Here is a 24,081-nt window from a genome sequence, read left to right as displayed (position 1 = left end):
CACAAGTTGATTCTTGAGCCTGTAGCCTACTTAGGACCCTGGAAAAGTTCTCCATTTTCTGAGTACCCAAGAGTTCTACCAAATGACCATTTCCTTCCTTACAGAGAACCTAGAGAATGGAATGAGTCTTTTTTTTTTTTTTAATGTTTACCTATTTATTTATTTTCGAGAAAGAGAGGGGTAGGGGGCAGGCAGAGAGAGATGGAGACAGAGCATCCCAACCAGGCTCCACACTGTCAGTGCAGAGCCCCACATGGGGCTTGAACCCACAAACTGTTGAGATCATGACCTGAGCCAAAACCAAGAGTTGATGTTTAACCAACTGAGCCACCTAGATGTCCCTGGAATGAGTCTTAAAACCTCTGAGATGAAATTGATTAAGATGCTAACCTTGGGCTCATTTGGGAGGATTAATAAGCCATATTTGGATTCTGGCAACAGAAATCCATTTTCCCTTGACCACTTTCCCCACGATGCTTCTGACCAAGTGAGCCAAACCAAAAACTTCTCTTCCTTGGCCACAGATAACCAGGATCCTCTGCAAGAATCACAAGGCTCTGGTCACAAAAAGTATTTGGCTATGGTAGGTATTAATGATGTACCTTGGCAGTAGGGTAATCTCAGAAAAAAGAGGCAAAGGAGGGAAGCCTGGATGGCTCAGCTGGTTGAGCGCCGACTTTGGCTCAAATATGATCTCACTGTTTGTGAGCTTGAGCCCCAAGTCGGTTCACTGCTGTCAATGTAGAGCAAGCTTGGGATCGAATCCTCTGTCTCCCTCTCTCTTTGTCCCCACCCCACTTGCAATCTCTTGCTCTCAAACATAAATAAACATTAAAAAAAGAGACAGACAGGATCAAGAACTACTCTTTAAATTCAGAACTCAATAAGCTATCAAGCAAATGATAGGTCACCAATCTTTTTGTGGAATATATTTGTATTTCAACATCCACTCCAACTTTCTCTTTTAGAAATACCTTAACCACTGTTTAATTGCTTTACTACCTCACTGTATCTTTTTCTGCCCTTGAAAATCCTAGGAATACTTTTCCTAAGGATAAAGAGCATTTCTAAAGGGCATCTCTGAGAACCCAAGGTTCCCAAAGGCTACTTCTAAATAAGGGTGCTTTCTCTGGGATTCAAAAGATAAATATATGATGGGCTATTCTACCAATCTGAAACAAATTCCTACCCAAAGTTACATGGGTTTTGATACTTGTTTCCTTAAATGAGGCTCTTGGACTAAGGATAATGGGTTGCTACTAAAAAACATTCATATAGCTCAGTCAGTTAAGCCTCTGACTTCAGCTCAGGTCATGATCTTGCAGTTCGTGGGTTCGAACCCACATGTGGCTCTCTGCTGTCATCACAGAGCTGACATTAGATCCTCTGTCTCCCCCTGTCCCTGGCCCTCTCCACCATGCACGCACATGTGCGCGCGCATTCTCTCTCTGTCTCAAAAATAAACATTAAAAGAACCCAAAACATTCATACTATTTTTGAACTGGGACTATTAGATCCAAGCTATAGTAAAGGACTTTCCTCATTCCTTCAGCATGTTAGCTAAATGACCGTTAACATCTTTGTTTTGTGCCCCTAGATTTCAAAATGCTATCAACTATGTCAGAGACCCAAGCCGGAGAGCTGAATTTTATTGGAATATTATTAGAAGCTAAATTTTATTAAAAAAGGTAAATAGCATTGATATCTTATCCTATGGTAAAAACTGTTAGTTCAGTTCTGAGATGCACAGATCGATTAATCACAAGAGAATATAAATGGACTAATTGAGCTGTAGGATATCCAAGGCCCTAAAGCAGCTAATGAAACTTCCATCCACTTGGCTACTGCTACCAGGCAGCCAGGGCTAGGGCAGAGGGTGAGAGTGGGATAGACAATGTAGACAAACACCACTGCTGTTCTTCTGACCATTCTAGAACCTCTTTCAGCACACCAGGGCATACAACAATTTCCTGAGGTCACATGTGGAAGACAGGCGGACTTCAAATCAATGCCCAGCTGTCCACTCAAATACCAGAGCTTCTCATATCACCAACCCACTAGACCGTAAACTTTACGAGGACAGGAACTGTGTCAGTTTCCTTGAAAACTAGGTCCCAATACCTCGTTCAGTGTCTGGCACACATTAAGCACTCAAAAAATATTGACTGAATATATAAATGAGTTTCTGCCAAGGGCAAACTTTGTGGAGAAGATGGTATTTTGGAGTCTTTCTAGAACAAATGTCTCCATCCTCAACTCACCAAAAGGACTCAAAAGCATGGCCAAGCCATGTGTAACACAACATGCTATCCCCCTTTCTCTGAACAATCAGCTTAATATCCTATAACCTTTTATAAATCAAGTACAAGGTACAAAGTGACTAGTCATCCACAGTCCTATTTCCTTGAGGAAGAATACTTATTCTAACATTCTTCAGAGATGTTATGACTCAAATCGTCTCAAATTAATCTCTGCCTTGCAAAAGCTGCTTCATTCAGAGAGAACAACCATATAAAAACAACTGCTTCAGCCATAAAAAAGAAGGAAATCCTGCCATTTGCAACAACATGGATGGACCTTGAGGACCTTATGCTAAATGAAATAAGTCCATTTCAAGAGAAAGAAATAATGTACCTCACTTATATGTGGAATCTAAAAAAGAGTTGAATTCATAGAAACAGAATGGTGTTTACTAAGGGGCTGGGTGGTGGGGGAAATGGGAAGATGTTGCTCAAAGAGTATAAAATCCCAGTTATAAGGAGTACCTGGATGGCTCAGTTGGTTAAGCGTCTGAATCTTGCTTTCAGCTCAGGTCATGATCTCACAGTCATGAAATCAAGCCCCATGTCAGGCTCTACCCTGAGCATAGAACCTGCTTGAGATTCTCTCTCTCCCTCTCCTTCTATTCTGCCTCAGCTTGTACACCTCTCTCTCTCACACAAACAAAACCTTCCAGCTGTAAGATGAAGAAGTTTTGAGGATCTAATAAGATAGTATCATGACTATGGTTTAACAATACCGTATTACAAACTTGAAAGTTGCTGAAAGTAGATCTTAAATGTTCACACACACACAAAATAAAATTATGTGAGAAGGGGGCGCCTGGGTGGCTCAGTCGGTTGAGCATCCGACTTCAGCTAAGGTCATGATCTCATGGTTCATGAGTTCGAGCCCCATGTTGGGCTCTGTGCTGACAGCTCAGGGCCTAGAGCCGGCTTTGGGTTCTGTGTCTCCTTCTCTTTCTGCTCCTCCCCCACTCATGTTCTGTCTTTCTCTGTCTCAAAAATAAACATTAAAAAAAAATTTTAATTATGCGAGGAGATGGATGTGTTAACTAACCTTATTATGGCAATAAATTTGTGAATATACTTGTATCAAATCATCACATTGTACAGCTTAAACTTACATAATGTTCTATGTCAATGGTATATCAATAAAGCTGAGGGGAGGGGAAGAAAATATCATGTAATAGATCTTTAAATAAATAGATAACAAAAAAGATAAGATGATAGACAGACAGATAGATATACTTTTCTGAAACCAAGAATAAAACACAGATCTAATAGTCTACTGGATCCCAAATATCTAGGGGACTAAGGTACTTTACAGAGTCCTTCACGGAATGTCAAGAACTCAACACCCTCTTTGACTCCTTGCCCAAGAAATAACATTGCAGAGAGGCAAATTCAAAACAGTGCTAGAACAGAAGTAAATCACAGCTCTCCCCACCAAAGCTTTCAAACCTTTTTGACCATGAAATACAGAAAGAGAGCTTACACACAACTCAGAATACATCGTTTCTAACAGAAACAAAAGTTCTCCCAAATAATACTTATCCTTATTATGTGTAATACATGGATATTTTCTATTCTATTCCTTTTTTTCTAACCTCCCTTCATAACAGAAGCCTGTACCAGAAAATAGGAAAGTGCTCAAAGGGGTCATATCAAAGGAGCAAAGGAACAAGTTTAAAGGGGTAAAACTCAAAATGATCTGAGCACCAAAAATAATCATAAAGGTAATGAATTGTAAAACACTGAATAAAAATTCACAAGCCCCCAAAATGGAAGGAAAATCCTCATTTACCACCATTAGTGGTCATTATTAACACTAGCTCCTTACTCTGAAAGTTGACAATTGAAAGGAAAGAATTAAGCATTTTCCCTGCCTTTTTAGGAGAAACAATGGTTCATCCTGCAGTTTATGAAAGTAAGTGATTCTTTACAGGAAATGCCAGCTAATAAATGTAGAAAAAAAGACAGAATTAGAAAGTCATCAACTCCACTGAAATAAATGACTAGCAAAAATTCATTAGTAGATGATCATTAAGTAAAGGTGTCAAATTATTACTTCAGATTACTAATTGCAAATAGAAAAATTAATTTATTTTATAAAGAGAAAATGTGGCAATCACAACCAGAAGCAAGTAATCAAACTTACTACCACGAATAGTGGGACCAACCTGACAGTATATACTTCCTGTGATGATATAATATGAAATACACAATATCATCTATAAAGTACTCTCGCCAAAAATGTTTAACCTGCATTAAATTAAGCCTTTAATCCTAACTTCTAGAATATAGGAAATACATGTGATAGAGAGACAAGTTAAATGATACCACAAGAACACAGACAAACCCACAACATGCAACATTCTAAAGATAAATGGCCTAGTCTCTTCAAAAACTCTATGCCTAGAGAATTAAAAAAAAAAAAAGGTGGAGAAAACTATCTTAGATTTTAAAAGTCAACAGAGATATAACTACCTAATGAAATGAGAATTTTGCTTGAATTTTGGTTTATAAAACTGGCTATCGTTATAAAAGGCAGTTTGGAGGCAAAATAGAAATTTTTAACATGGACTGGATTTTAACTAATATTGGTAAATTATTGTTAAGTTTCTTAGGAGTGATAACGGTACTATGATTATGCAAGAGAATGTCCTTATTTAGGATGAATGCTGAAGTATTCAAGGGTAAGATTTTAAAGTAGCTTATAAAAAATAATACACACAGGGGCAACTGGGGTGGCTCAGTGTGTTAAACATCCAACTTCGGCTCAGGTCATACTCTCACGGTGTGTGTTTGAGTTTGAGCCCCATGTCAGGCTCTGCACTGACAGCTCAGAGCTTGCTTCAGATTCTCTGTTTCCCACCCACCTCCTGGCTCCTCCCCCATTTGTGCTCGCTCGCTCTCTCTCAAAAAGTAAATAAATAAACGTTTAAAAAATAATAATACACACATATCTATGGATAATGCAAATACAGACGGGTAGAACCTAGGTGACTCCGTCGTTTAAGCATCTTACTCTTCATTTCCTCTCAAGTTGTGATCTCACAATTCATGAGATCAAACCCCACGCCAGGCTCTGTGTTAACAGCATGGAGCGCTTTGAATCCTCTCTCTGCCTCTTCCACATTTGCTCGTACACATTCTCCTCTCTCTCAGAATAAATAATCATTAAAAAAAAAAGCAAATATGACTAAATGTTAATAGTAAGTATGAAAATAAGTGTGTAGAAGTTTAAAATTTTTCACAATAAAAAACTGAGGAGAGGCGACTAGGTGGGTCAGTTAGTTAAGTGTCCGACTTCAGCTCAGGTCATGATCTCATGGTTTGTGGATTCAAGCCTCACACCAGGCTTTCTGTTAACAGCTCAGAGCCTGGAGTCTGCTTTGATTCTGTGTCTCCCTCTCCCTCTCTGCCTCTTCCTCACTCATACTCTTTCTCTTTCTCTCAAAAATAAACATTTTAAAAAATCCTTAAAAACAAACAAACAAAAAACAGAAGAAAATGCTGTGTGACCCTTTAAAATGATTTCACAATCCACTAACAGAATGCAACTTGCAGTCTGAAAGATGCCACTCTAGCCCATGGTAGAGCAGTGAGAATAATATCTTAGTTCTCACTTTATCGTCATTTTGGAGCCAGTTTTCTTAAATCTGTTGTTTGCCCAAAGAGAAGAATGAGCCCTCATGAAAAAGCTCATGTGGAATGAGGCTTTATTAACAAACTTTCCCTGTTAGGAGTCTCCCAAGTTTTGTATTTTTCCTACCAATTAATAACTCACTTGATTTGAAAGGAAAGAATAATCAGTGGAAAAATCCCTACCAAAATCAGGGAAATTTCATTTGTCCCTCTACTTTTAGAGGATTTTTCCCAATTCAAGGCCCATCACAGATAACACTGAAGTCCTTTTGATACTTTTCCTCCCTAGTTAATGTTCCCAACTACCCTTAGCCTCCAGTTCCCAAGCTGCTTTCCAGGACACCTGGAAGCAAGCTGCATGGCTGAACGCAGAAAAACCCTTGCTCCCACACTACATCTGGCCCTGCCTTTCCACCAAATCATATGCCAATTTATTGCTCTCTGATGTACAGTCTATCAGGCCACTTCCTGGATGCTCCCACTTCACACTGGGCCAGAAACCCAAGGCAATAATGTGAGTTCCACAAATGGGCAAGTAATTGCTGAATAAGCGTGGAACAAGGAAAGGTCAGTTGTGATGTGTGCACATGTGGCAGCCCTTCACAACTCAACCTACAGTGGTAACAGAGGGCTGGTTTGCAGAAGAGGTATGTGGGGAGAAGCCAGACAATAGGCAGCCAGGAGTCCTTGTCCATCTAAATCTTCAGGATCTCCAAAGACCAAAGTAAAGAAACAAAAGCCTTAAACCCATTAAGGAGCATCTTATCTTCTGGTTTCCAGAAGCAAACCTAAGAGCTTAAGGTAGTCACTGCTCTCCATCAACTACCCTTTCTTAATGAGGTGATCTGAGCTGAAATGACTGAATCTTCATTTTGCAGTATACCCATATCTATCTTCTAATGGATGCCAGGAGAGAAGACAAATGTAGTCATCCTTTCCATAAACATATCCAATATCACTTTAAAAACTAGGATGACCAATTAAGCATCTATGAACATAGAGAGGTGGTTAGAGAAGGCAAGGCTGAGACAAATAACTCTTTACTATCTCTAAACAAAACTGCACTTTGAATTTCAAACATTTGGCTTCTTCTGAAACTCTCTTGGCACTTACCCTGAATTTGAGTGGGTGGAAAAGAAGAAAGAGACTCTGCCTGCACCCTTATTAAAAACAAAGCAGCAGCTGGCTTTTCCTCTTTTTGTTCATCTGACTGCTGTCATGGCAAGCTGGCCACATACTCCGAGAGAAATTTCAGGCCTCAAGAGGTGAGTGCCAAAGAGGACAATGGCAATGACAACAATACCAGCAACTTTGATACCCACTTCAGACCACACGGTCAGTCTCCCTTAACCTCTCCTAGAAAAAAATTAGGTTCCTCTGTCTCTACTTCTGAATCCAAGCTATTAAGAATGCCTTTTTGGGGACACGTGGGTGGCTCAATCGGTTAAGCGTCTGACTTCGGCTCAGGTCATGATCTCACAGTTCGTGGGTTCGAGCCCCGCGTCGGGCTCTGTGCTGACTGCCAGCTCAGAGCCTGGAGCCTGTTTCAGATTCTGTGTCTCCCTCTCTCTCTGAGCCTCCCCTGCTCACAATGTCTCTCTTTCTCTCTCAGAAATAAATAAAACATTTAAAAAAATTTTTTTAAGTTACCTTAAAAAAAAAAAAAGAATGCCTTTTTGGCGGCAATTGGGTGGCTCAGTCAGCTAAACGTCCAACTTCAGCTCAGGTCATAACCTCACAGTTCATGAGTTCAAGCCCCGTACAGGGCTCTGTGGTGACAGTGCGGAGTCTGCTTGGGATTCTCTCTCTAACTCTCTGCCCTTCCCCGACTCATGTTTTTTCTCTCTCTCTCCCAAAAGTAAATAAACTTTAAAAGAAAAAAAGAATGCCCTTTTTATCATAACCCACTTTCAGATACATGTAGTAGAAAATGTGCCAGCCAACCAGTACTGATGGCTAAATGTGTTTAAATATTATGGAGAGAAAAAGGGAGAACTGGGCTCCTAAGAAGCCAGACTATGCAGAGCTGCTTCTCCAAAGTCTTCATTTTCTAATCTCTAAGACAAACAAATGTTTGGAAGAGCTTCTTGGTTTAGAAGTGTCAAGTCAGAAGGACTCAGATCATTTGGGTAAGGCCCAGGAAAAGAAATGACAAAATTATCAAAACACACCTCAGAGTCACCTTCTTGATATGAATATTACGTGGGGAAAAAAGAATCCCAGTATCTTTATTTTCTCTTACTGTACTGAAATGCCACTCAAGCTACCAAGATTCTAAGATACCAGAGTCAGTCTGACTCAAATTCAGGTCACATCTTGATGTGTTGCTCAGTGATCTCCAAACTAACACAATCTTTTACTACAGAATAAAAAAGTCAAAAAGGGCACAAGAAATACTTATATAAGTGCACCCAACCTTGTTCTTCCAACACTCAACCCATTACACGAATTTGTCTGCCGGATGTTATCATACACATTTGGTTCTTTCAGTCTCCACTTAGGCCTTGAACAATTCACAAGCTCAATTCCAAGTGGGACAAAGCTAATGACTCACTGAACCTTCTTCTCATGCTAACAATGATATATTGCTTACTACTCCCCAAACTACGGGCCCTTATGGAAAAAATTAATATATGCAGTCAATCAGTATAGGAAATAACTCTAAGAAAAAAATGTTTTAAATAATGTATACTTAGTCAATCTTTTTCTTTATAAGGTCTCTCTTCCTGACACCTTCCCATGTTCTAAATTAAACAGATTAAACTTGAGGTATGAGGCATCCTTAAACAGTTTTGCTTCTTCTTAGAAGGGTATTTCGAAGAGACCTGACCCAGACAGATGTTAAGTCATCATTCTTCCCAGGTTGGCTTCTAGACTCTGTTTAAATGTTCTCTGCAAACCTCTGGAGGTTACATGGATTCAAATCTCCTAGCTCAGACTCTGAATTCACAAAGCTTGAGACAGACAGTACTCTACAGGTGTGTTTGTCCAGGATAAACTATATTTAAATAAACTCCTGATACATCTACTTTCTCCAGGCACCTGCTTCTCCCTCTTAAACTCAAGGATACCATACCTTACTGTCCAGTTAAAAAAAAAAAAAAAAAATCCTCTCCCTCAGAGTTACTCAAGGCAAACCACCAATGTCTTTGGGAATATATAAACTCTGGCCAGAACTGCTTTATATGAGAAAGCCAAATAAGCAGATATACATGCAATAATTTTTGCTCATTTCTTTGGCTTGTTTGTTACAAGACATGAAAAGATGGCAACAGACTGCCCTCATTCACTATCATTCATTCCATGCCTGATAGGGAACTGTATGGCATAGAATAGAGGCTATAAAAGTTAGCCTTAGAATGGTCAGCTAGAGCCACTCGTCTTGTAAAACCAGTGGCTATAAGGGCAGGAAGTCTGACTGTTTACCATTACAAACCCAGTCCCTAAGTGCCTAATCAAAATGCCTAGAACATAGCAGAAATTCAATAAATAATGGTTAGAAGCAATCCAATAAGCCAGATCCAGAAGGAATTCAAATTCTTGTTGAACCCAAGCTAGAAAAGGTCCAGGAAGCTAGAACAGTTCCATAGTTAATACAGGTGCTTACACTTGGCCTTAAGACCATCTTAGTCTTATGCCAAATACCCGCAATCCTCATAGGTCCTCAGGATTAAAAATATCTAGGGTTAAATCTCCAAAGGCAAATTCACTACCCACTCTACCCCATCCCCACCATCTCCAACACAAACACGACTAAGAAGTGTCTCTCAAGCTCTGGCCCTAAAGGCTTTAAAGGCATTAAGAGGTAATCCCTGGGGCGCCTGGGTGGCTCAGTCAGTTAAGCATCCAACTTCAGCTCAGGTCATGATTTCGCAGTCTGTGGGTTCGAGCCCCACGTCGGGCTCTGTGCTGACAGCTCAGCGCCTGGAGCCTGCTTTAGATTCTGTGTCTCCCTCTCTCTCTGCCCCTCCCCCACTGGCGCTCTGTCTTTCTCTCTCTCAAAAATAAACACACATCAAAAAAAAAATTAATGGGGTACCAAGGTGGCTCAGTCGGTTAAGCATCTGGCTCTTGGTTTTGGCTCAGGTCATAATCTCATGGTTTGTGACTTCAAGCCCCGTATCAGGCTCTGTGCTGATACCACAGAACCAGCTTGTGATTCTTTCTCTCCTTTCTCTGCCCCTTCTTTGCTTGTGCTCTCTCTCAAAATATAAACATAAAATTTAAAAAAAGAGGTAATCTCTTAAGAGAAGATTCTGGTTGTGATACTTGTAGACTATTCTGCTCTCTCTGCTTTAAACCAAAAATTTCCTGGGGTACCTGGCTGGCTCAACCTGAAGAGCATGAGACTCTTGAATTCAGAATCATCAGTTCAAGCCTCACATTGGGTATAGGGACTACTTAAATAAATAAAACTTTAAAAAATAAAAAGTAAACCAAAAATTTCCTGGAAAAGAACCTCTTTGAAATGATCTGAGGTTAAAGACCAAGGACAAAAGCAGCCTACATCTGGAAGCAGGTGACCATAGCCAAACACCACAAATCACAACTGACTAGCCCTTTCCATGAAGCTATATTGGTTGAGGGCACTAAAGCTTGCAAGGACTTGTCTAGTTGGGGAACAAAAGGATAAAAAAACACAGATCATGTTGGCTAGAAGGCTTCTTCTAAACTGCTTACTTTTTTCAGATCTAAAATCAGGAGAAGTACCAAGTATCCTAATATTTCACTTCCCCTTTAACCCCCCATCCCATGCCACAGATCTAACCACCTGATCTAGCTGTGAGACTGAAGATATACAAGAGCCCCCACAAGATCTCTAGAAGGATAAAAGGAAACATGTCTTAGGAATCTAAGCCCATGGCAGATCTCCGACAGATGTAAGAGAGAGGCAGTAGTCCTGCCCCTAAGGCCAAGACACCCCAGCCCTGCAGGCAGCACAGAGTTAACTACCCACCCGCTTTGAGAAGCACAAAGGTACATCACTGCAACATGCCTAACATTTACATTGCCTCTCTCTGCTCATTAAACAGGTTTTGGTTAAATAATGAACAAACTGTATTACAGACTCCGATGAGAATTCCAAAATTATAAATCAACTGGGAAAGCCCAACGGGGCAGACAGACAGGGAGGGGGGAGAAGGATAATATTGACTAATATAAAGGGCGCAGCTTGACAGTGGATATTCCTGCCACACCTGATCAAACACACTCCGTGGGGGGAGGGGAAAGAGAGCAAGAGAGGGGAGATGGGACAAGACAGCCTGAAATTTGCATCCGGAAAAGATTAAAACGGATTCTTTGGGGATAGAGAAAATACATAATATATATTACTATAAATGCAAAACTGTACTAAAAGCTAACTCAAATGTCAAAGATTACAGCTTGAATAAATTTAAATATAAAAGCCATGTGCTTTTTGAGTTAATGAGAGAGACATAAAAGGACAAACTGGGCCAAGAGGCTGAACAGAGCCTTATGCTGCCTTTGCTGGGTAATGGGTTCAAAGCATAGCAGCAACTACAGAGGCTTCCCTCCACTGCTCTGAGTCCTGAGGAAGAACTGGCGAATCCCATCACTCATCCAGCCTACATTTGCCATTTTTAAAAATTAAGATGTAATCCATACGCCATAAACTTTACCCTTTTAAAGTGTACAATGCAATGTTTTTAAATATATTCACAAAGTTGTACAACCATCACCACTATCTAATTCTAGAACATTTTCATCACCCCAAAAAGAAACCCTATACCCATTTGTATTCTCTCCCCATACCACACCCACCTCTGGTAACCACACATCTGCTTTAACTCCTTTAGAATAACCTCCTAAAAGGATTCCAAAGAAGGCTTAAAAACCAAATGAGGGGCAGCAGTCAAGTCTCACTGGTGGTAAGCTAAGGCTTTATCCAAAATAGCAACATGCAAACTCTGCTCTTAAGGCACCCTGTATCTTCCAAGTGCAACTATCATTTTAGATTTGGCATTAGACTATTTTATTACTCTAAATGCTACAGGGCGTGTAGTTGTCATGCGGTTTGGGCAAATACTGACTGCAAATGTAGTCCAGAGACATGTATCTGCGAGAATCACTGGTATGGACTGAGCCAACCTTATTAGAGACAAAGGACTTATTTCTTTCACAATGCTCAGATAATACTCCTAGACGAGCAGGTAGTGTTTATCTACTTAAAAGATCCTCTTTTTATAAGAAAAAAAATTATTTCGGTTCACTGTCTATGTCTAATCAACTACCCATTTCCAATAGTGATATTCTTTTTTTTTTTTACATTAGTCATTTTTGAGAGTGAGAGAGACAGAGCGTGAGTGGGGGAGAGTCAGAGAGAGAAGGAGTCACAGAATGTGAAGCAGGCTCCAGGCTCTGAGCTGTCAGCACAGAGCCCAATGCGGAGCTCGAACTCGCAGACTGTGAGATCATGACCTGAACTGAAGCTGGACAGTTAACCGACTGAGCCACCCAGGTGCCCCCAATAGTGATATTCTTAACCAACCAAGCTAGCAGATAGCCTAGAAGAAAGCAAATAGAAAGCCTCTGTAAGAAGAGTCTAAGCCCAAGTCAGTTTCATGAGTTAAACTGAATGGAAGTCCTAGAATTCCTGCCAGGCTTCCTCCAATCTAGGTGGGACACCATTCCCAGTCACACAGCACAGGCAATCCGTTCAGTTTCTGTCTCCAAATTCAAAACCCTTTCCCAGCCTCCTACCATTAACAGGCTTCCAAGAAAGCAGTCCTCCTGACACTGCCAATCAGAAAAATCTGTTTGTCTCAGTAAAAGAAACAAGAAATTGGTCATGGACCACAGAGTCCAGGACCACAGGGGCAGCTGACCCATAAACTTGCTTCCTGGAAACCAGCACTGTAATAATCAGAAGACTATGAAATGTTCTATTTCGGGTCCACTCTGTCATTTTTTCAGGCAGGTAATACGTTAAAACCTAAGAACAATGGGCAACCTTGGCAGGCACCATTTCAACATCTGCTCTGGAAAATACTACCACCTTCTTCCTTGCTCCAGGAGAAAGCTTGGCACCACCCAGCTATGTTCTTAGTACCAGTGACAGAACTGGCTCCTCAGCACATTCTGGTTTTATTAGTTTCAAGTAGCAGATAATCTGGATTCCTGACTCAAAGATGTAGGAAAATTAAGCACAGACTCAACTTTGGCAGCTCTTAGATGGTCTAGAAACCCTAAGTCCTGGACTGCACCAGTCGCCACAGATATAGTTCTCTTGAGACATGTCAGAGATATGTCAGGATAGAGAAAACAAGTGTGGGATATGGATTAGACAGCAAGCAGGAAATGTGCCTCTATCAGGAAACAGCACCACGTCAGCTCCTCAAGGTGTCCGGAGTGCCCAAAAGGCCTACAAGCTGCTCTAGTCTGATCTCAGCCATTCTAGGGTGTTTCCAACCACATACAACACCAATATTTCACAGTGTATAAACTGTCGAATGTTGCATTTAATCCTCTTCACATCTCTTAGAAAGATAGTACAGTTGGCCCTTGGGGCGCCTGGGTGGCTTAGTCGGTTAAGCGTCCGACTTTCGCTTAGGTCATGATCTCACGGTTCGTGGGTTCGAGCCCCGCGTCGGGCTCTGTGCTGACTGCCAGCTCAGAGCCTGGAGCCTGTTTCAGTCTGTGACTCCCTCTCTCTCTGACCCTCCCCTGCTCACGCTGTCTCTCTCTCCTAGAAATAAATAAAAAAAAAAAAACATTAAAAAAATAAATTAAAAAAAATTAAAAAAAAAAGATAGTACAGTTGGCCCTTTAACAACATAGGCGTTTGGGCAACAACACCCCTTATGGTAGAAAATCCATGTATAACTGTGGACTCCCCCAAAATGTAACTACCAATAGCCTGTTAACCAGAAGATTTACTGACAACATAATTAGTATATCTTTCATATGTCATATTATATATTGTATTCTTCTAATAAAGTAGCTAGTGAAAAGAAAATATTATTAAGAAAGTCATAAGGAAGGGGCGTCTGGCTGGCTCAGTCGGTGGAGCATGTGACTGTTACTCTCAAGGCTGTGAATTCAAGCCCCACATTGGGTGTACAGATTACTTGAAAATAAGATCTTTAAAAAAAAGTCATTTATTTTACCTATAGTACTGTTATAGTACTGTATTTACTGGGAAAAAATCCACATATAAGTGGACCTACACAGTTCAAATCCGTATTGTTCAAGGATCAACTACACTGTGAACTTTCGTCACCAAAAAGAGTTGTAAATACTTACTCACTACATTTTCTTTCCAATTGATATGTAAGCTTTATCTGTAAAGTCAAAAAAAAAAAAAAAATCTGTGCAAGTAGCCAACTTCCTAAAGCAGCTAAGTCACTTAAAGTACTAGCCATAAAATAAGAACATGCCACCTAATTGCAGCTTTAGCCTTGCTAACTGGCTAACAACCAGCCACTTCCTCTATACTTGATCCTTGACTAACATGTCCAATGCTTTTCAACTGAAAATGTTCCTATAAAGAAAACATGCAGGGAACCTTTACATAACTTCAGCCCATGTTTAAGAAAAGAAAAAGGAATTTTCCTCCAGATATTCTCCTACATTTCTCATGAAAGGAGAAAACTGGTTTATTGTTTATTTAACTTGCAGAATCCTAGAAACTTTCCAATTGTCTTAGATATGTTACTAGCTAAAAAACATTCCAGGAATATACTTTGCAAAAGCCTCTATGGTTGACAGAGGAACACAGCTCTGAGGCTTTCCCTTTCAGTCTATCTTTCCCCTTGAAAAAGCCAAAGATGTTAAGATTTGCTGCCTCCTCCATCAAATACATATACATAACAGAAGGCACTTCCTGCATACAGTCTCCTCTAATTGTATGTACAGAAGCAATGCAGACCAGGGCACTAAACCAGGCCTGAACTCTAGTTATGTCTTCATCTCTCAGGATCAATGGACCTCAGCTAAATCACTGAAAATATCTCTGGGCTTCAACTTCATTCATAAAAAGAGCACAACACCTGCTACACCACTTTCACAGAGTTGTGTAAAAGTTCAATAAAGTAATAAACATGGAAGCAGCTTTGAAAATTCTAAATATATGGGGGCGCCTGAGTGGCTCAGCTGCTTAAGCGTCCAACTTCAGCTCAGGTCATCATCTTAAGGTTCCTGGGTTCAGCCCTGAGTCGGGCTCCGTGCTGACAGCTCAGAGTCTGGACCCTGCTTCAGATTCTGTCTCCCTCTCTCTGCCCCTCTCCCACTCACACTCTGTCTCTCTCTCTCAGAAATAAACATTTAAAAAAAATAAAAAAAAGAAAACTCTAAACATATGACTATTATATAAAGTTATTATGATTAGGAAAACAGATATGAAAAAAGGGACAAATGATTCCAGGAATACATGAAGAATGAAAGATCTGCATTACACAGAATTAAGGCCCTAAAAGTGATGACCTTCTATAAGGCAAGAGTTTTGCTGCAAGTACTAACAACTTCACTTGTGCCACCAACTGTAAGAAGACTTCCTACCTCATAGCATGCATAAGGTAGAGAAAGAAAGAAGTTAAAACAAAACCAAAAAATCACCCACAATAACTTCATTATAACTCAAACAATAAAGGAAGCTTATTAATTGTATGAACACTGATACCCCAGGAAAGTAGGACATCCTCCTAGGAACTCAAGGAAAAGGACCAGCAATGCAAAAAAAAAAGAAAAAAAGTATTTATCACTCATTCAAGTATTATATCTGCCTTTGAGCTATAATGGCAGAATTGAGTAGTTGCACAGTTGCTATGGCCTTCAAAATCTAAAACATTTACTACATAGTCCTTTACAAAGAAAGTCTGTCCATCCCTGCAATAAAAACACATGTTCTTTTTACCAGGATAAGTAATCCTACCTAGATATGAGGACTTACCTGTTATATTGTTCAAAACCTCCTTTAGATGACTGAAACTATGCAGCAGAGGATCACGTTCTTCATCCTATTAACACATATGTTTAAAAAAAAAAAAGTCAGTATCAAAGAGGAAAAAGGAAATAACAGACAGATCAAGCATTCTTTGTCTGAATCCAATGATTAAGTTTTCTTTTTGAGGAAAAGAAAGTTAGCCATAATTCAGTTTTCCAGTTCCCTGATGTCCTATTTCAAAAAGATACTCTGGACTTACCTAAAATATAATCCTGAAATACTAATCTATACCATGACCATAGCACTCAAGCTACCGTAGATTGCCAGGGCCTTTATACATGCCACGGTCTAAATGTTTGTGTCCCCTCAAAACTTTTTTTTTTTTTTAATGTTTATTTTGGAAAGAGACAGACAGTGTGCAAGCAGGGGAGGGAAAGAGAAAGCAGGAAGAGATACAGAATCCTAAGCAAGCTCCAAGCTCTGAGCTGTCACCACAAAACCCGATGTGGGGCTCAAACTCACAAACCGTGAAATCATGACCTGAGCCGAGGTCGGATACTCAAGACTGAGCCACTCAGGTGCCCCAATCCCCTCAAAACTTCTATATGAAAATCCTAATGTCCAATATGATGGTATAAGAAGTAGAGCCTTTAAAAGGTGGGTGATTAGGGCCTTCAGGTGGGTGACAGTTCTGCCCTCATGAATGGAACTAATATCCTTATAAAAGAGGCTCAAGAGACCTCCCTTGCCCCTTCTATCATGTGAGGATATGAGAAGTCTGAGACTCAAAAGAGGGCCCTCATCTGACCATGCTGCCATCCTGATCTTGGACTTCCAGTCTCCAGAACTGTGAGAAATAAATTTCTCTTGTTTACAAGTCACCTAATCTGTGGTATTTTGTTATAGCATCTCAATAGACTAAATTACATGTATTACTCTATCTCTTCTCCTTCTTCATACTCATTATATAATCGTACATATTAATTTCAAAGACATTGCTGATTCCACTCCCACTTCTAAACCATTTTTATTTATTTTCTAATGTTTATTTGAGAGAGTGCAAGAATATGCATGAGTAGGGGAGGGACAGAGAGAGAGGGAGAGACAGAATCCCAAGCAGGCTCTGTGCTGTCAACGCAGAGCCCCACGCAGGGCTCACCCCATGACATGAGATCATGACCTGAGCCAAAATCAAGTCAGACACTTAAGAGACTAAGCTACCCAGGCACTCCTAAACCATTTTTTTTTTTTTTAAAGATTTTATTTCTGGAGCACCTGGCTGACTCAGCCAGTGGAGCATGGGACTCCTGATCTTGGGGTTGCAGGTTCAAGCCCCACACTGGGTGGAGAGATTACTCAAAAATAAGATTTTTTAAAAAAAGTCTTTGCAGCACCTGGCTGGCTCAGTCAGTAGAGCATGTGACTCTTAATCTCAGGGTCATGAATTCAAGCCCCACACTGGGCATGAAGCCTACTAAAATAATAATAATAAGACTATTTTGAAGTAATCTCTATACCCAACGTGGGGCTGAAATTTACAACCTCAAGATCAAAAGTCGCATTCTACCAATTGAGCTAACCAGGCACCACTAACCAATCCATTTTTATAAATGAACATAAGAAATTTCCAAATACATATATACATATCCACTGAGTTAGAAATGTCTAAACTTGTTTTTACAATTGTGCCAAAAGTTGTTTTATATAACTGCACAAAAAATATCCTTGAACATACATATACAACAAAGAAAGCCAGTTTTACAACTGGTAAGTTTCTTACTCATCTGATTGGCAAGACATGGCCTGCTCGATATACTCCTATTCCTAAGGAGTCCCACCAAATCACACTCCATGTATCATTTTGATAGTTAATTATAGTCCTAGGAGATTTGAAGATAATGCATCTTTCTGACACTTTTAGGCATATTTAAGAGTTCCCAAGTAGTACCTTAAGTTGTCTATAAAAATAACTAGAAGAAAAACAGTATCATCTTTTGGGTCCAAGAGCAAAAAAGGCAGCCTATAAATCTGACACTAGTTGGAATAAAACAGAAGTGTCCTTGATACCAAGAACAACTCTGAATTCCTTCTACTCTCATTATTACCGGGAAATTGATAACTCCTTTAACCATGCATCAGATCTCTTACAACAACTCAATGACCAAGCTACCTGCCCATTCCCCACTTACCAGTGGAGTATGAGTACTCCATCGGGCATTTCGTTTGATCGCCCCAACCACAATGTTAATCTCCCCTTGAATGATGTAAATATTTTTATCCACCATCCTGGCAAACCTACCAAAACAGTTAAGAGAAAAGTTAGTTAATATTTGGTTACTCAGAGCATACCCATATTTAATTTAGTACCTGTTAAGGTCAGAATTATGATTTAACTTCTTAGTACCAAGATTTCCCACCTATAATACTAAGATGGGATGAAGTCCATTTTATGTTATGAATCCAGCTACCTGGCTCACCTAGAGGTCTCTGGAAGTTCAAGATACAACTCAAAAAGTGTCAACCTAGGAAATTTCTCAAAGGTACCTCAACAATCTCTAGCAAGCATGTCAAATTCTTGAGTCACCTGACCCCAAAATCTCTCCTGTGAGGACTTTAGGTATGCAGATACATCTGTGCTACGAGTCTGTTAAAAATATATTTCAGACCTTACTTTTGTTCTTCTTTATTCCCTCAATAAAGTAATAATGAAGGCTTGCGTTAAAAGAAAAGAATGAAGGCTGTTTTTCTAATAGCCACAGTTACAATGTCAACTTATAGACTACATCCCTTCTACCAGGTTAGCTCCAGAAAACTGGATAGTGGCAGTGATATAACCTTTAAAAAGTTCTGAAAAGTCAAGTTCACTTGCTTATAGCAGGAACTCTCTAATAAGATAGACTGAAACGTAGATTCATTTTAAAGCTGCTTCTAAATGAATCTCTGAAGTGAAGCTGAAATACTACTTTAGTATTTTATGTGCTCCCAACTGAATTAACACAGGATTTTCTTTGCTGCCCTAGAAGAGCACTTAGAAAAGATGTAATTCTCTTCCCAGGTGAAAATATTTTAAAAAACAAAAAACAGAATTTCTTCTTGGCATAGAGAAAAACCTAGGAGCATGTAAAACCAACTTTACTGCTTTCCATTATTTAAAACTCCTCCCCACAAGGACAAAATTTTAAAAAGCAAAGAGAGAAAAGGGCAAGGGGAGCATACAGTTAGATAAAAATTTAGATCAGACTCAGGGAAGTTAAAACAGTAAGACTATCAGGGTAAGAGAAGAAAGAATTCCACAAATATTTACTTATTAAGCACCTACTATGCATAAGGCATCTTTCAGAGTGTTAAGGATACAAAACAAATAAGACACAGAAAGAGCTGTCAGACATACGGTGGAATGAAAAATACTGTAGTATATGACTCTATGTTACCATTTATGTATAACCTAACCAACCCATCCTACCTAAACTGCTAGATTTTTGTTTTTGAAAATATGTAATAGTTAACATACAATATGATAGAAGAGTAATATAATAGCCAGTGTCCAGATTGACAATAGTACAATGGAAGTCTCTGTGTATTCACCCTAACCACATCCTCCTCTTTTTCATCCATAGGTCCCACTATTCTAAATGTGATGTTTATTGAACTTTTATGTTGCTTTATACTTTTACTTCATTGATATGTATCTTTAAATAATATATAACATCATTCCGTTTATTTCTGTACTTTATTTAACTAATATACTATCGCAAGTATTTTTCTGCAATTTGACCTTTTCCCTGGAAACATTATGTTTGCGAATCACCCACATTGCTAAGTGTACTTTACGTATTTTGTCCAGGTAATATGTATGTATGTTAACAGATAATACATACACCCCAAATTCAATAACCATAGTTATCTCTAGAGAAAGTACTGTGAAATCAGGGAGTAATCAGAGGATCTTTGGCCATATCTAGAATGTTTTAATTTTTTACAAGAAGAATATATTACTATACCATCAATATAATTAAAAGTTAATAAAGAGATGAGATATAATTTCTGCCCATGAGGCATTTAGAGAGTTTAGTGAGAGCTAAAAGAAAATGAGCCAAAGATACACAGAAAAGAATGCATCCTTCAAGTAGTTCCATTTGCATATTTTGCAATAAGACAGGGTGCCCAGAAAGCAAGAAGTATGAAAAAATTCACAATATTTAAATGTTTATCCATTTTTGAGAGAGAGAGAGAGAGAGAGAGAGAGAGGAAAAGAGAGAGAGCGCATGTGTGCGAGCGCACACACGCAAGAGTGTGGGAGGGGCAGAGGACAGAGACAGAATCCAAAGCAGGCTCCAGCCTCTGAACTGTCAGCACAGAGCCCAATGCAGGGCTTGAACCCACAGAACCGTGAGATCATGACCTGGGACAAAGTCAGGTGCTTAACCGACTGAGCCACCCAGGCACCCCTGAAAACCATTATAATAAAGGGAAAAAGGGGGTGTCTGGGTGACTCAGTCAGCTGAGCATCCAACTTTTGTTTCAATTCAGGTCATGATCTCTCAGTTTGGGGAGTTTGGGCTCCTTGGCAGGCTTTGCACTGACCACAGGGAGCCTGCTTGTGATGCTCCCTCTGCCCCTTTCCCAACTCATGCTCTCTTTGTCTCTCTCAAAATAAATACATAAACTTAAAAAGTAAAACTAAAAAATAAAGGAAAAAAAGAACAGATACAAATTTTGTCCAGGAGCATAATATCACCTCCAATCCACAAGAGAATCCAAATAACAACACATTTGTTTTAATGACAATTTAAAGAAAAAACTAGGGGCGCCTGGGTGGCTTAGTCGGTTAAGCGTCCGACTTTCGCTTAGGTCATGATCTCGCGGTTCGTGGGTTCGAGCCCCGCATCGGGCTCTGTGCTAACTGCCAGCTCAGAGCCTGGAGCCTGTTTCAGAGTCTGTGTCTCCCTCTCTCTCTGACCCTCCCCTGCTCATGCTGTCTCTCTCTCACTCCTAGAAATAAATAAAAAAATATTAAAAAAAAAGAAAAAGAAAAAAGAAAAAACTAAGTCCCAGAAGACTACTTTCCAAATGTCCTAAGCACAAAATGTTCTCTCCTGAGAAGATATAACAATGAGAACATACACAACAATAAGTAGGAAAACCAAGAAACTGAAGATGAATAGGGGCGCCTGGGTGGCTTAGTCGGTTAACCGTCCGACTTTCGCTTGGGTCATGATCTCGCGGTTCGTGGGTTCGAGCCCCGCATCGGGCTCTGTGCTGACTGCCAGCTCAGAGCCTGGAGCCTATTTCAGTCTGTGACTCCCTCTCTCTCTGACCCTCCCCTGCTCACGCTGTCTCTCTCTCTCTCTCCTAGAAATAAATAAAACATTTTTTAAAAAAATCTTTAAAAAAAAAGAAAAGAAACTGAAGATGAACAAATTAAAAAATAATTCTAAGTATCAGAAAAGATGGAATCTCTAGTATCTCTCCTTCCTTAAATTATTTAGGCAAGATGAATATGTTCTAGATCTCTAGAAGGATTTTGAAGAAATTGCTAACAAAGGTTGCCTCCAGAGATGGGAATAGAGGAACAGGGGTGAGAGGAAGACTTACTTTTCTTTGTATATTCTATTTTACATTTTGAATTTTGTGTCACACATATATATTACTTATTACCTATTTTTTTTTTTAATATTTTTATTTATTTCTAGGAGAGAGAGAGAGAGACAGCGTGAGCAGGGGAGGGTCAGAGAGAGAGGGAGTCACAGACTGAAACAGGCTCCAGGCTCTGAGCTGGCAGTCAGCACAGAGCCCGACGCGGGGCTCGAACCCACGAACCGCGAGATCATGACCTAAGCGAAAATCGGACGCTTAACCGACTAAGCCACCCAGGCGCCCCAACTTATTACCTATTTTTAAATTAAAAGTGAAGAATAGCTGTTTTATTCCAAAACAAATGACTAACAGCAGCAATCAAAGTTAATTATCTAACATTTACTTGAGTCAATAAGACATTACCTAACAGATGCTAAGCAAAATACTAGGCACAACATACAGAATTGTCACTACCCACCACAAGGAATTTATAATCTAGTTTAGGTAAAACACATATATATACCACAAGCCCATATATCTCTCCAATACTTGAGTAATACACAGGGTCAAAGTAGTGGAAAAAAGAAAATTATTTCTGGCAGAGGGCTCTGGAAAGGCAACTGAAAGACAGGATTCAAGCAATCAAAAATATAAGGGAAGAATGGCAAGGGTAAAGGCTCATAGGTAGGAAAACTCAGTAGGTATTTAGGGGATCAGGATTATTCCAGACTGGTTGGAACATTATTCCTAGGGGAATAATAAGAGGTAAACCTAGAACAGCAAGTATGGGGCATATCATGGAAGGCGTTCATCATATAGTTATTATCAGGGACATGTGGTAGCTAGGTCAGTTAAAGGTCGGAATTCACATCAGGTCATGATCTCACCACTCCTGAGTTCGAGCTGGGCTCTGTGCTGACAGCTCAGAGCCTGGAGCCTGCTTCATATTCTGCATCTCCCTCTCTCTTTGTCCCTGCCCCGCTTGCCCTCTGTCTCAATCTCTCTCTCAAATATAAGTGAACATTTGAAAAAATACAGTTATTATTCAGTATGTATACTGAATACCTATCATTATAAAAAAATATTTTGGGGGTGCCTGGGTGGCTCAGTCGGTTAAGCATCCGACTTCGGCTCAGGTCATGATCTCACAGTTCGTGGGTTTGAGCCTCGTTTCGGGCTCTGTGCTGACAGCTAGCTCAGAGCCTGAAGACTGCTTCAGATTCTGTGTCTCCCTCTCTCTCTGGCCCTCCCCTACTCACGCTGTCCCTCTCTCTTTCTCTCTCTCAGAAATAAATTTTAAAAAAATATTTTGGAAGGGCTACAGTGGCCGAGCGGGAAGGAAGGCGGACTCACACCTGGCAGGACAGCGGTTCAAAAAAATACTTTGGAAGGCCTGTAAAGGAACACTATAAAATAAGAATAATTTCTCTNTCTCTCTCCTAGAAATAAAAATATTTAAAAAAAAAAAAAGAATAATTTCTCTTTCAAAGAACTAAGAGAGGGGCACCTGAGTGGCTCAGTTGGTTGAGTGTCCAACTTTGGCTCAGGTCATGATCTCACAGTTTGTGAGTTTGAGTACNGAGCTTCCAGTGTAGAAGAGGAACACAAAAACACGTTAAAAAAAAAAAAAAGGAACTAAGAGAATGAGAGAAAACACTCATACTGAAAATAACAGCAATAGGTAAACAACAACACTATACTAAAAATTGCAAAAAAAAAAAAATAATAGTAAGTGCCAATGGGATTAACTGAGATCTAATAGGATCTACTAGTTATTTGGAAGGCTTTCTGGAAGAAAAAAATTTTGAACTGAGACTCCAACTGAGGTAATCAACCTAACATTTGATCAAAATTTATTAGGCACCAAAAGCTAACAACTTTCTTTCTTGTTTTTTTTCTTTCCTTTTTTTTCTTTTTTCTTTTTCTTTCTTTTTTTTTTTTTTGAGTGAGAGAGAGAGGGGGCTCAAGTGAGCAAGGGGCAGAGAGAGAGAAGTGGAGTTTATCCAAAGCGGGGCTTCTGCCCACCGGATACAGGCTCATGCTCACCCAGTGTGGGACTGGATCTCCTGTTCATGAGATCATGCATGACCTGAGCCAAAATCAGATGTTAACGATTGAGCCATCCAGGCTCCCCAAAGCTAACAACCTTCTAAGATAGTGAAGATCTAAGCAAAAAGTCATTGTCTTAAGCTTCTTTCCTTAGTAAAAAAAGAAACAACTAGAGAATGAAGAGAATTTTTTTTCAAGGACTATGGGGAGTTGCTTAGTCTCCTGCCAGGCCTCTGAGCATTTGTTCCTCCCAGAGTGATTCTCACAAGGAAATCTGCCCTTCGGCTTCAAATGGGAAGCTTGGATGAACCACTTGCTGCCTGGTAGGTGACAGCCTAGATCCCCTGGTCGCAAGGTCACGAAGGCCTGCAGAGGACCTCATGAAAATTTGATAGAAGACAATTTAAGGTCTATCTTCTATCAGAAATAACATAGCAATGGGGCGCCTGGGTGGCTTAGTCAGTTGGGCGACCGACTTTCGCTTAGGTCATGATCTCACGGTTCGTGGGTTCGAGCCCCGCGTCGGGCTCTGTGCTGACTGCCAGCTCAGAGCCTGGAGCCTGTTTCGGAGTCTGCGTCTCCCTCTCTCTCTGACCCTCCCCTGCTCACGCTGTCTCTCTC

At 40.0% G+C, this 24,081-nt stretch overlaps 1 protein-coding gene across 4 annotated transcripts in view; it reads right to left on the bottom strand.

Annotated features, from left to right (window-relative positions):
- The window catches only part of GBF1 (golgi brefeldin A resistant guanine nucleotide exchange factor 1), a 121,463-nt gene that overhangs the window by 89,113 nt on the left and 8,269 nt on the right, over window positions 1-24,081 (bottom strand). For all 4 annotated transcript variants that reach the window (XM_077748480.1, XM_077748482.1, XM_077748483.1 and 1 more), the window contains exons 2-3: window positions 18,024-18,129; window positions 15,841-15,907 (exon numbers count right to left, since the gene is read on the bottom strand). In XM_077748480.1, coding sequence (XP_077604606.1) covers window positions 15,841-15,907; window positions 18,024-18,119 — 163 coding nt within the window. In that variant the 5' untranslated portion in view covers window positions 18,120-18,129. The remainder of the gene's footprint in view (window positions 1-15,840; window positions 15,908-18,023; window positions 18,130-24,081) is intronic.

Source organism: Crocuta crocuta, unplaced genomic scaffold, assembly GCF_008692635.1.
Source record: "Crocuta crocuta isolate KB4526 unplaced genomic scaffold, BGI_CrCroc_1.0 scaffold619, whole genome shotgun sequence".
Classification (NCBI taxonomy): domain Eukaryota; kingdom Metazoa; phylum Chordata; class Mammalia; order Carnivora; family Hyaenidae; genus Crocuta; species Crocuta crocuta.
This window is presented reverse-complemented; position numbering and strand designations above follow the sequence as displayed.